Raw genomic sequence first — 12,904 nt, 5'->3', positions numbered from 1 at the left:
GGTGGCTCTTCATTGGTTGGTCTATTTGAGAATTCTAGATGTCATCTCCTCCATTCTTCCACAAAAGATACCGTAATTGATAGTTAGACGGAGAATTTTATTAATGGTTAGGAGGATTATGTTATTTAATAATTAAGCATTAGATATATAATTGGCACTACTTTGTGGATTCATAGAGAATGCATGCTTATGTTGTCACCTTTCAGGGAAGTAAAGTGTTCCAAGGATTGGGCCTGGCAATGCTTTGGCATACATGGACACCACATGTGGTGTATTCATGAAAGCACAAAAAGTTTTTGATAATCTTTGTATTCAAGATGTTTCTTGGAATGTGCTTATTTCAGCATATGCCAAGTAAGGGATGGGGTGATGAAGCTCTAGGATCCTTTCTGAATAGGCAAAGCAATGGCTTCTCTATAGATGTAATCGCGAATGCTTGCAGAAGAGTTGACAAGAGCATGTTTACACTCAATTCTTGAAATATGTGTGACCATAAACTTTCTAAATCTACCTCTGAAAATTGCTAATTACATTGATATCATGTGACCTGCCGGCTCTAAGTATGCATCTCCTTACTGTCACACAATAGGGAATATTGCAGAAGAAAAAGAGAGGGCATGTCAAGCACGGCGGGGGGGGGGGGGGGGGGGGGGGGGAATTGCTACACATTATTTGGAAAACCAGATTAAATCAGTGTAGCAAGAAAAATGACAGCTCAAAGCTGATGACATCATTGAAACAACTCAGAACAGAGCTCATGAAAAACCTTGATGATGGTGGGGTGGTAGTGCTGCGGATTAAGGGAGAGGTAGCACTGCAGGAGCTGCTGCAGTTGGCGGGGCGCACGCAGCTGCTTGGCTGCCACCATCTCCAACATAGACTCCTTGAAATCACGCCTGGGATCATAAGAGCTCTTCACCATCGCTACTGCACTCTCGCTTGTGACAATCTCATGCCCAAGAGCCCCCTCTTCCAATGTGGATGCCCCGACATCGACACCGTCAGACGACGATGATGTTCCACCCACATGGATTCTTAACATGGGATATCTGTGACCACCATCACTTTGATCATCATGACTCAACACTTGAATCTCACAAGATGATGAAACCACCTGCTTATCTTGTCCAGTGTCACTTTGCAGATAGCCGATGTCACGCCTTTCCAGTGCAAGAGATTCTATGTCTGCTTCTTTGCTGTTGGCTTCATATTGTGCATGTGCATTTCTGTTTACTCCATAACGCTCTCTTAGAGTTAAGCATCTGCTGTCTCTAAATTTCGCATTTTCAACATCCATCTCCTTCCGCACGGCCATACCGATTTTCCGAGCAGGCCTCCTCGATGTTGTTTTATCTTCTCGGGGCGTCCCATTTACCTTGCTAGGCGTATTGCTACTAGCTCTTTGGCTCTGCTTTATCTGTCTTTGATGAGATATATCATCAGATTCAGTTACGGATCTCCGCTTGTTGACATCCACTACATGCTTTACACTCACCTCCACCTTCTCTTTGTGGGTACGCCGATTGGGTCTTTGCATGCTTTGAGGCGAAACTGCATGCGAAGATCGAACATTTTCAGAACTAAAAGAAGACGGTGAGGCAGTGAAGGCTGAATTTTCCCTTAAACCATCAGCTAACCCCACATTTTCCGTAGAAAGAGAAGCTTGTGGACTGAGGTTAGCTAACTTTCTTTGTGCAATCGACGCCCTCAAATCGTCCAAAGACATCACATGACTGCCCGGAGTGGGCACATCCATGTCAAAGGCAGGATTCGAATTTACTAGCATATCTTGCATCTCGCTTGTCGTCGTTGTAAGCACAGTGTCTGTATTAGCACAGCTTGTGCTAAGACTACTACTTAGTTCACTGCTGGTCAAAGAATCCTCTTCATAGGAAAGCTTGTTCTTCTTTTTGGAGCTTCTTCTCCTCTCTTCTAATCCTGCATTTCTCAACTTGCACTCGATTTCATGAACATCCATTTGCATCGGTGTATTTGTCTCTGTATCTCTCACTTGCCCTGTAATTGCATTCAGCTGTGCGTCCTCATCGTGCAATGCTTTACAAATTACATTACTTTGTTCAAGCTGAGTATGCTTTATCACATCATGGGATGACTTGCAGACAAGGCGCGACACCATGCTACCGTTTGTTCCCGGTGAGCGAGAAGAGTATGAAGAGCTCTTTGAATGGAGATTTGATGCAACCGCATCGACATGTTTTGCTCCTTTTGTTTCCACAAACTGTGAGCGGCGGGGCCGACACACATCATGCAAACTGCCTACATCTCTGGAACTCACATTAGAGGAGCCTGGAGCTGTTTTCTGCTTATGTTGTGATGTAACAGTAGCTCTACAAGTACACCCAGCATCAACAACAGTACAAACTTGCACATTCTTACCCTGTTTTTGGGAGCGTTTACTTGATATAGTAGCGCCGATCGTTGCTGGTTTCTCATCGGAAGGACTTAGTTCACCAGCGCCCTTATGGCTGTTTGCAGCAGAAGGGTCTGATTTAACCAATTTCAATGAAGTGGACCGCTTATAGACGACAGGACCGTCGGCGCCAGAGCTGTCATCGATGGAAGCTTTTGTGGCTAGAGTCTCTTGCTGCTTGAAGAGCCAAATATGGGGTCTTACATGTAGCAATTTGAATCTCATGATTCAATGTGATGCAGAGAGAGCCGAATGAGCTAACATGTTCGCTGCCGTTAGCTTGCCTCTGCATATAAAATACAGCCATGCACAACCTGGGCATTCATGAAAGAAGCTTTGATTTTAGCTGCTTCTGTGATGAATTTCTAAGCATGTGTGGTTGTGAGGCTTGGTGTCACAAGTGAAGAGGGGTCAAAAACCAGAAAAGCTGGCAGGCAGGAGCCTTACAATTAAATTATGAGAGAAAGCTCAATGCTTACGGTTGTTTCAAGGCAGGGGGGGGTGGGAAGTGCTACATGGTAACAAGTGCAAGGCAGAGCAGAGAGCTAAACAGAGCATTTTGGGGCAAATAACAAAGTACATTACAAGTATCAAAAGGAATGTCATGCAACTGTGTGTGTGTGTGTGTGTGTGTGTGTGTGTGAGAGAGAGAGAGAGAGAGAGAGAGAGAGAGAGAGAGAGAGAGAGAGAGAAGAGACCAAAGGACTGCTGCGTGTAAGGTGAGAAACTGAAGAGAGACTCTTTTTCGACTTGAGGGCAGCTTGCTTCTCTTGTACAAATTGATGAGGAAGGATACATGCAAAATGGCCATATAGTCGAGTGCAACTCAGAAAAATGTGTGTGTGTATTGGGTCATCTCTCTCTCTCTCTCTCTCTCTCTCTCTCTCTCTCTCGCAAAATGGCCATATAGTCGAGTGCAACTCAGAAAAATGTGTGTGTGTATTGGGTCATCTCTCTCTCTCTCTCTCTCTCTCTCTCTCTCTCTCTATTTTTGAATGACTACTACTATTACCCTGGACCTCTCACCATGTGAATAGGGAGGAAAAAGATGTACCCAATTTTTTGATGTAGAAGAGGGGAATCTTGAAGCAAGGTAGTAGACGAGAATGAGCAGACCCCTGTGTGTGTGTGTGTGTGTGTGAGAGAGAGAGAGAGAGAGAGAGAGAGAGAGAGCGTGTTTGAAATAAACGTACTGGGCAAGGTGAAGAGGCTTTTGCGCTTTGTAAGTTGCTCTCAAAAGCCAGTGCAAGTACTCTGTCGCTCCCTCTTCTCGCCATTAAGATCTCAATCTGCTCTCTCATCCAATGCTCACATTAGGCCATCTGAGGCTGATTCTGCATCTCCCTCTCTCTCTCTCTCTCTCTCGCTGTCTCCCTCTCTCGTACATCAGATAAATTTAGAGATGTGACTCCATTCTAGTAGCTCAAAAGTATGTACACGCACGCACCGAGCAAAAGTCTCTCGCCGTCCGCTCTTGGGTTCGACCCCTGGCCTGCCCTCCTCTCTAAGAACATATACTAGTGTGGTCACACGAAGCATAGTTAACACCTAACCCTCAAGGGTTGTTCCCAATCTTCTTTGAACAATATACCACCCTTATGCTGTCGGGTTTGCCTCCACCTCCTAGTGTCAAGAGTGTTTGTTGTCTCTACTTTTAGTTATACCTCAAAAATAAGCAAGCAAGCAATCATTTTCAAATAGCAGAGCGTTCAACTGCAAAATAGGGACCTCTAAATCCATAGCCTTTTGTTCACAATACGAAAAGGGTTGATTAGTGTAAAAGCTCATAAAATACAAACCTACCCTATAAGGTAACGACTTGATGTGAATCCATTGACCATTAGTAGTGGGCGCCACAAAGAGAAGGGGAACTTGGGAAGCCTTCGTTTTCAAGGGGGGAAGGCCACCCAAATGTTTATGGGGTCCAAAAGGGAAAGCCCATGTGTTGAACCAATCTTGGAGCTTCATAATGCAAGCCTTGACCTCTAGCAAATTGGCATATATCTGATGTGCCTCCTCCCACATTTTACAGAACCAATCCTCTAGGTGGTGTAGAAAACCACTAATGATTGCATCGGCTTCACTGTTTTGCATGGCATGTTGGTACTAATGAGTTGTGTCATATACACTTTTCTTATGTTTCAAGAAATCCTTAACTCCTTGAGCTAGTAGTGTTTGCCCTACATACATCACGATATAGCAATGTTTAGTTCCTTTAGTGATTTTGGTTTTGATGATGGTGATGGTCTTAGTTATGATTATGTACACTAATTAGAGTAGGAAAGCATTCTGAAAACCGGATTGATTCCTAACTCTCAAATAGGCCCAAATAAAAAGACCTCTTACAATCCCAAAATTTTGGGGTGGTAGCAAGAGGGGAATGTATTTCCTTGTTGATAAGATACTTTGAAAAGCTTAAATACATTGATAACGTTTTCCATTTGGAGTGACAGTGTTACCAAATCCCCTCTTGGCGCTGCTATATGTACTACTTAGACCATGTCTACATAGAAGGTCATGGTGGAGGATGAACCATAGGAGCAACAACACCTTGTTAGGGAAGAGAGAAAGCTACTTAATGATAGAGTTAAGGCATGAAGGTTTTTCCACTTGCTACCCTCTTGGAGATGGAAGGATCTAATCTTTTTAAGTAGTCAACTTTGATTGCCCATTTCAAGGCCAATCTCTCAGTTACAATCGTGATTTTGTTGACTTCAAGGCCTCATAGAATGCTCGTTTTGCCCTTAGTGATCAAGAAGTTGAGTTCCCTATTCAAAATTTTCTAAGATCTTTGATATTTGTTCACTTGGGACGAAGGAGGTCTCAAGCGGTAGGACCATTAGTAGAGGAGAGTGTCCATTAGGAAGTGGTTAGTCATTATAGTACTATTAGCTAGAGATCCTTCATTTCTACACACCTCTCCACCTTTTGTTGAAACATGTTGCAATCCCATTGCCCAAGGAGTCCATAGAGATCCCTAATAGTTTAAAGACTCCCCATCCTCTAACACCTTGCTCCGCTGGTCCAAAAGACACTCGGAAGGGGGGATTTTGAGGATCTATTTAGTGTCTTTGAGATGTTTGAATCATTGATCCATTCGCTACATGGAATGTGAATAGAGATGCCAAGAGTGATGGAGTCAGAGGAAGGGTTGCTAACCAAAGCATTTGTAACATATGCAAAATGGGATGGGCTAAAGTTTCTACGATATGGGCATTGCTCACCTTATAAATGAAATTGTGATGCACAGGTGCTTTGACCACACATATGTCATAGGCTTGTGTCCATAACAAAATGTAGTGGGATTAGGATGCACCTTCATGGTACAGATCTTGAGAGGCCAAATGTGGTTAGCATATTTCCTTGAAGCCCACACATGTTGCTACAACCAGAAGAGGGGAAGGCACTGCAAAATAGCAAAAATAACATATTGCAAGCCATAAACTAACGAATTTTCATACCTGGAAAATATTATGAGCTTATAATCGAAGTCGTACGCGAAAAGAGAGAGTAAGGGAGCACATGCAAATGCACCTCCTAGAGCGAAGTGCTAGACCGGCACAATGTGTAACATTTAATGGCCTAGAAACTTGTGTGTAATGGAAAATAGCATGAACATAGTTTCATCAGAATAGATTCCTAATGAGAATAACAAGAGTGCTTGGGTGGAGAGAGCAACAAAAAGTATAACACCTAGTTAGATAGCATGAACAATACTTCAAAAGAGAGAGGCATTAAGCTATTGATAACAGTTGAGGACCGGATTTACATGGAGCCGGTCCCCCCTCCAAAAGGCTTTGTATTATGGTTTTTCCCATCAAGAGAGACATTTTACAGTAGTATTCTTTGTGTTCCTTCAATACTAGCTAGTGCAATGAAGATGGAAGCTTCAAGCACTAAGCAAAACACTTATAAAACACAACATCAATTCCCTCACGGTCTCAGACCCAAGACCTCAAACATTTTCGAAGAAGATGGTGAGAGCTAGCGGGGTATGAGAGTAGATTGAGAGGAAGAAGGAGTAGTCTTACGAGAAATATGTACATCTCCTCACATAATCACTCATATTTAGCAAAGCATAGCTTAGTAATTAGCATCGTAGAGGAGATGAGCATGCATTGAAGCTTGGCTCTTGGTTGGATTTGCATCACAAAGCTAAGAGTTGTTGGTGTAGGCCTCCCTTCTCACAAGCTTGGAGCAGGGGATAAGCTTTTCATTAAAGCTTGAGAAGGAGAGAGAGAGAGAGAGAGAGAGAGAGAGAGAGAGAGAGTCTTCTTGCTTCACACATGAGTTTTTATGAGTGTGTATGCAATAATGCCTTTGAAAATTCAGCCCCCTCTCTTTCTTGGTCGACCCCTCTTGCTATTTGCTCATGCTACCACCCCATTGGACCTCTCCAAGCTTAGCCAATAGGATTTAAGGAGCATAAGTGATAGCCTTATGACATGTGTCTCCCTTTCCCCTTTTGTGAGAGCTTTAGGTAATTAATCAATGCAACTAAACTCTCATTAAACCCCTTTGTCTCCTGGCCAATAGGAATCAGGCAAGCCATTGGGCTGTTGAATGCTCATTGGACCCCTTGGGAGACTGTCTAATAGTCTTCTAGAGAGCTTACTTCTTATTGGTTCTTTATTAAATGTTTTTAAATTAATTAAACTAGATTTACTCTAGCCTAATTCTCATTGGTCCACCTCCATGGCCATCCAATAGGATTTGAGTACACCTTGTGGGCATCTGGCCTAGGAAACTGACATGTGTCCCTCATTCCCTTTGTGCAAAGGAGGCTTGTGAGTGAGTGTGTGTGTGTGTGTGTGTGTGTGTGTGTGTGTTTCTCTTTCATCCCTACTTGCAAGGCTTGGCCCCTCCTTTGTAGGAGTTGTGAAGACTTTTGATACACACACATAGCATCCAATATTCCTAAGCTTTTGACCTTTGAACACAACCTTTGAATTTTGGAACCTTAGCATTTTGGAAGTCTTAATGGGATGAACCTTAGGGTCTTTAAAACCCATTGTTGCACATTGCTCTTTTGCAGATGGCCCACCCTTCGGATCCCTATTTTCCCTCCTTTGGATCCCTACTATGGCCGGTCTGCCAGCTTAACCAATATTCTAGCTTTTTCTCCCCTCGCACTTCCCCATATTAAATGATCAGTTTTACATGAGAAAATCATTTAGGAGAATTAGATATTAGCTATTATGACACAGTGAGAGAAGAGAGAGGAGAGGAGAGAAGAGTAACACAAACACTGGGTGTAATCTCCCGCCGTGCAAAAGTGAGCATTTTCCTCTTATTTATAGATTTCTTGAATGCTAAAAAATGAATACACATTGGCCAACTGGACCCAATAATGTTCATAGCTCATAAAGAGCACTTGAATAATAAAATGTATATTCTTTCGTATAGTCCATTAACTGCTAATGCTTTTTCCACCTGTCAGCTACAATAAATAGATAATTATCAATTTTCATTACATACCTCTCCATTAGAAAGCAACTGTTTGCTATTGCTAAGTGACCTGCAAACCATACTTGTCAAAAAATAATGGTACACATAACCATTGACTGGTCTAACCGGGAATAATCTTTCAGACACAATATATGTAAGTGAAATAAATGATCCACCAACATTCATTAAAGGTGCAAAGTGTTCCAATAGGGTCACATATGAGTAGCTAATTGACATTGAAATGGGAGTAAGGTAGCACCTCAAAGTTTGTAGTGGAGGTTTGGACAACACGGACCCATTAGCTAAAGAGTGCACCATAATATCTATGTTGCCTTAGCTCTCAGTAAACCAATGTCTTGCACAATCCACTTAGAGTGCCCTACATATCTCTTGTTACTTTCTATATCATCAAAAACATCATCGAAATTGACAAATACAACATTGAGTGGGTAAACCTTGGCAATCTCCATGAGTGAACCATTTGGAAGCGTGCAGGATGCATCAGACTTTGCCCTCCTAAGACTCACTTCAAATTATTGAGAGCAAGAACCCAAGTTCCCAAAAGAATCTCTGCTTTACCTGTTGTGCGGAAGCAAAGAGGTGGACATCATCTTGCTTCAACAAAGTGGAGGTGCGAATGACTTAGGAGCCACGACTAAGGAACTTGGATGGATCAGAGCCGAAGAAGGATGGATTTCTAAAGAAAATTGAAATCGAGCTTCAAAGTTGCGGTGACACAAACATCAATGTCAAAGCAAAGGTGACATTGCGGAGCTTGCGAGAGGAGAAGCCTGCAACTATGGCATCTTGGAGGTGGCATAGAGTGGAATCCATAGGAGCAGTTACTATTGTGTCAAGTCAACCCTATGTGCGACCAACGAGTTTATAAGTGGGCGATAGCGTTTTTTAACAATTGGAGATTTGGAATCAAGATTTCTACCTACAACCTCAAACTTCAAAGTCGCCCTCTTTCATTGGACCGGATGGGCCAAGGAAAGAACGAGTAATTGCGGGTCCACTGGTGACATGGTACACAATTGTTTTACTTTCCTATGTCTAGATTTCCATTAGACTTGTCTCGGTGATAAGTGTGCCCATAAGGGGAGCATCGGGGCAAGCTATCCAAGTGCATCCCACATGCAAGGAATTCACGCTTTTGTGCTCTCCTCCATCTTTACTCATGACCTCCTTGACACTCTGAATGTAAGAGAGAGGACCTGCCAAGATATTTTCATATATAGATCTCCGTTTAATGAACCCGTGTTGATGGGGAGAGATGATCCAACTCAGGAGGGTGGCAATCTGAGAGCTATGGCCTTGGCAATAATTTTGCGTGCTACTGACATCATCGTAATGGGACGCCAATGTTTAAGTTGAGAACAACAACTCTGTTTGGGGATGGGCTTGATAAGCCCTCTCTTAACACTTGCATCCAATGACTCTTCAGCAACAGTTAGATTGGCCATTTGTGTGACTGGACCCTTGAGATCATCCCAAAATTCCTTGAAGAATTGAGTCGTCAGTCCATCCCAGCCGGGGGACTTTTCCTTGCCAAGAGCTTTAAGTGATGTTGAGCATTCCTCCTTGGAGAAGGCCTTTTCCATGCGGTTGGCTTCCTCCTGGAAGACCTTCTTTTCTACACTTCCAAGTAAAGACGCCCGGGCTTCTTCCACTTCCTGAGATTGGGTCTCTGGCTGGCCGATAATCTGGCTGAGATACTCGAGCATAAGTGCAGCCATCTCATCTTGGTTTTGAATTGTATTCCCTTTCTCATCATCGAGCACTTACACACGGCCTCGACTTTTCCTCACTTTCAGAGCCCTAAAAAAATTTGCTTGGTTAGAAGGCTCTGGTTGCAAGAAAGTTTTCCTAGATAGCAATCTCGCCTTCTTGATTTCCTCTACCTGTTCGTTGGCCAGGTGAGATTTAGCTTCAAGCCATCGCTTGTGCTCATCTTTGGTAGCTAGTCCGGCAGCCTTCCTAGAGGCTAATTGTGCTACCTCCTCTGTGAGATGTTTGTTATGTGCCTCATTGGCTTTTTTTACCCGAGGACCCGCATTTTTGATAGCTTTTTGTACACTCCGAACAAATACATTCCAAGCACTAGGTTTATTCAACCCCGCATCTTTCTTGAGCTTTCCCAATGCTTTCTTGGTGATGCTTTTGAAGAGAGGGTCTTTGAACAGGTGTGTCCCTGTAAACAAGAAGCTTTTTCTTCCCTTTGAGGATTGCTCCCCCCCTTTTTCTTTCTTGAGTTGTAAGTGTAATGGCATGTGATTGGAGAGGCTTTTTGTTGAGATTACCTTCATCTCTAACATCAATGAGATCCAGTCAGCTTGATGAGAGCAGTAGCATCTATCCAGCTGGGAGGCAATGCGGGCATACTGAAGGCTTGTGTAGGTGAATCCAGGCATGATGTTCCATGGGCCCACTTCCCACAAGTCAATCATAGCCCACTTCTCACATAAGCTCAGCCATTTAGACTTTTGTGAGCTAGCCTGTAGACTGGCGGAGCCTGTTCTGTCCTTGCTTTTCTCGGCCATATTGAAAACTCCAACCATCAGCCACTCCCCTTCGATTAGAGTATCCTTGAGTTGCATCCAGATTTTAGCTCTATCCTTTGCGTTGCAGGGGCCGTAAACATTTACTATGGTGATAGGTTGATTGTCCCATCTGATTCTAACACCAAGGACTCTTCCGGAGGGGTGGTTAAGAACCACCTTTGGCTCCAAATCTCTATCAGCAATGAACAAGACACCACTGAAACCGTCAATTCCTTCCCCATAAACGTTAAGTTTTTATCCTACAGCCTGTTTTCTCTTCCAATGGGCATCCAAATGGTGTTCTTGGATGGCCTAGCAATTGACTGCCTTCTCTTTCTTCACTTCCTCCTAGAAGAGAGTGCCCTTCTTTCGGGTTTTTAGTCCCTTCACATTCCAAGATTGTATATTCACTTCATGGAATTGTAGTGCAATCATGCATCTCTTCCATTATCCAAGCTTGTGAGGGTGTGAAAGAGTGTTTTCCTTCTTCTAAATTTTGTGCGGGTTTCAATTTGAGAGTCCTTAGGGTAAAACCCCCAATATAAGGCCACCTAAGCTCAGTGGCGAATTGCTTGGCCCCTCCTACACAGTTTCAAGTGCGCATAGACGCAAATGAAAGCTTGGGTTTTGTTCTACCAACAGGAAAAGAGGCAGCGAGATCGGTGGTACACAGGCGACGTACAAGTTGAAAACATTTTTTGCGTGTAACAAAATTAGGGGCAAGTGATGATCAAGGAGAGGGGGAGTAATGAGACGTTGCGCCAGAAGGCTTGAGCACGTGATCTGACGGTTCTGATTTCATGCCCGCTGCGCTAACCAGTCCAATACATGTCATCCTTTGTACCAAGATTGGAGCAAAAACTTATACATTATTGGGGGTAGATGCGTCACATTACAGGTCCCCGGTTTTTTATTGGGGGTTTTACCCTAAATCTCTACAGAATTGGAATGAGGTCGAGCTAAGGGAAAAAGATTGAGGTTTTGAATCCACAGATTGAAGTATAACTATGCAATCGGAGATCCACAACACTAAGTAACACATACCATTAAAGAGAGGGGGGTGATGGGATCGACGGCCCGGAAGTGGACACGGGAAGCCCGAGGCGGATTAAACTCGGACGCGTGAGAATTCGAGGCAAGTGAGCGCGAAAAAAGAGGCCGGAGTTGACTCAATTTGAACACAGGGCCTCGTCGCCCAGATTGAGACGCATGGGGTAACCATCCCACCCGCTCGCACAAGCTGTTACCATGGTCTATTTTTTGGGGTTTTATTATTAAAACATAAGCGTTTCCCGGGTTTAGTTTGTGGTCGGGATTAGTTTTAAAGTGTCTATCTACGACTGCGATCTTCCCGATTTTTGTGTGCGCTCTGCCCTCGATCCCCTTACCCCCTCTTTAATGCTATGTGTTATTTAGTCTTTAGGATTAGAGACAAGTCAAAAAGGTTAGGGTTTTGTACTTATGTGAAAGTACTTAAAGTGGCTTTCATTGTACTTTAAAATAACTTTCAAGTAAATTTGGTTAGTGAGTTTGTGATCTTCTCATTACGAACTCACATGCTATTACAAGCAAATATAAAATGGCATTTTCTGATTTTCCTTATTACTAATGCTTCAAACACTTTTCCACAAAGTATTTGTGACTTTCACCAAGACCCTACCATCTAGACCACGATTTTCTTGACAGTGCATAAATCATTTTTTTTTTCATAAAAGGCGCGAGAGTTTTATATTAAGTAGATAACAAAATTACATTGTAGATCTTTACAAACTATTGCTTCCGAGTTCCTTTGATCCGATAGTATCGATTTACATTCTGAGGCATTTACAAAATTGTCTAGGGGATCATCAAAAGCCTCTATATTCTGCATACCCATAGCATTTAAGCTGTCAGATTTTCCAGAAAGTCCTGCATGCGGGCAACCAGCCCTATTCCATTGCTATGTAGTCTTCTTAGCCTTTCTACATCCATTCTGCATTCGTCCAGCATCCTCTGCAGGTGTGTGTAGGATCCTTCAAAGAGGACCTCTTTTTGCTTGTTGATGTTGGCATTGTTGTAGTAGCTCATATAGTCCATAAACACCTTGAATCTTGCTTCATACACTCTACATTGATCAAGCTTTAGCTAGTTAACCTATAGGGAAAAGCGGTGAAAAATTTCTCTCAGACTTTTAGTCTGGTAAGCTCTGTTAAACAACCTATCATTTCAATCATACCAAATGATCCAGAAGAACTCCCCTCTTATCCTATTCCAAAAAGTTGACAATAAAGACACTGAATCCCCTAAAAGAAGTTGCTTCCAACTTAGCGTGGATCCTAATCCAACATTTAGAGGAGAAAAAATCTCTATGCTTTTAGGACAGTTAATGAATAGGTGAGGGATATCCTCCTCGACCCTGTTGCACCTCAAGCATATCCCATTTCCTAAGCCTGCGATCTTCATTCTATGGCCTGTCCAAACTGCTTTGTGCATAATTAGCCAG

The 12,904-nt window shown here is 43.0% G+C and overlaps 1 protein-coding gene and 1 pseudogene across 3 annotated transcripts; both read right to left on the bottom strand.

The window, feature by feature from the left end:
* Positions 1-668: 668 nt before the first annotated feature.
* On the bottom strand, positions 669-3,779 carry LOC147454498 (uncharacterized). Of its 3 annotated transcripts, none has more exons than XM_086516438.1 (2): positions 3,625-3,779; positions 669-2,745 (listed from the first exon to the last, which is right to left on the bottom strand). In XM_086516438.1, the coding sequence occupies exon 2, from the start codon at positions 2,654-2,656 to the stop codon at positions 731-733; it is 1,926 nt and encodes a 641-aa protein (XP_086372564.1). In that variant the 5' UTR covers positions 2,657-2,745; positions 3,625-3,779; the 3' UTR covers positions 669-730. The 3 variants fall into 3 exon arrangements, with proteins under 3 accessions (XP_086372564.1, XP_086372566.1, XP_086372565.1); XM_086516440.1 differs by lacking the exon at positions 3,625-3,779 and adding an exon at positions 3,486-3,611; XM_086516439.1 differs by lacking the exon at positions 3,625-3,779 and adding an exon at positions 3,130-3,416.
* A 4,112-nt stretch (positions 3,780-7,891) lies between these two features.
* LOC147454497 (enoyl-[acyl-carrier-protein] reductase [NADH], chloroplastic-like) lies at positions 7,892-8,713 on the bottom strand (annotated as a pseudogene).
* Positions 8,714-12,904: the final 4,191 nt, after the last annotated feature.

The sequence above is a fragment of the Adiantum capillus-veneris genome, chromosome 7 (genome assembly GCF_014529385.1).
Source record: "Adiantum capillus-veneris isolate H3 chromosome 7, ASM1452938v2, whole genome shotgun sequence".
NCBI classification, from domain to species: Eukaryota; Viridiplantae; Streptophyta; class Polypodiopsida; order Polypodiales; family Pteridaceae; genus Adiantum; species Adiantum capillus-veneris.
Note: the sequence above shows the minus strand (reverse complement) of the source record. Positions and strands in the feature narration are given on the sequence as shown.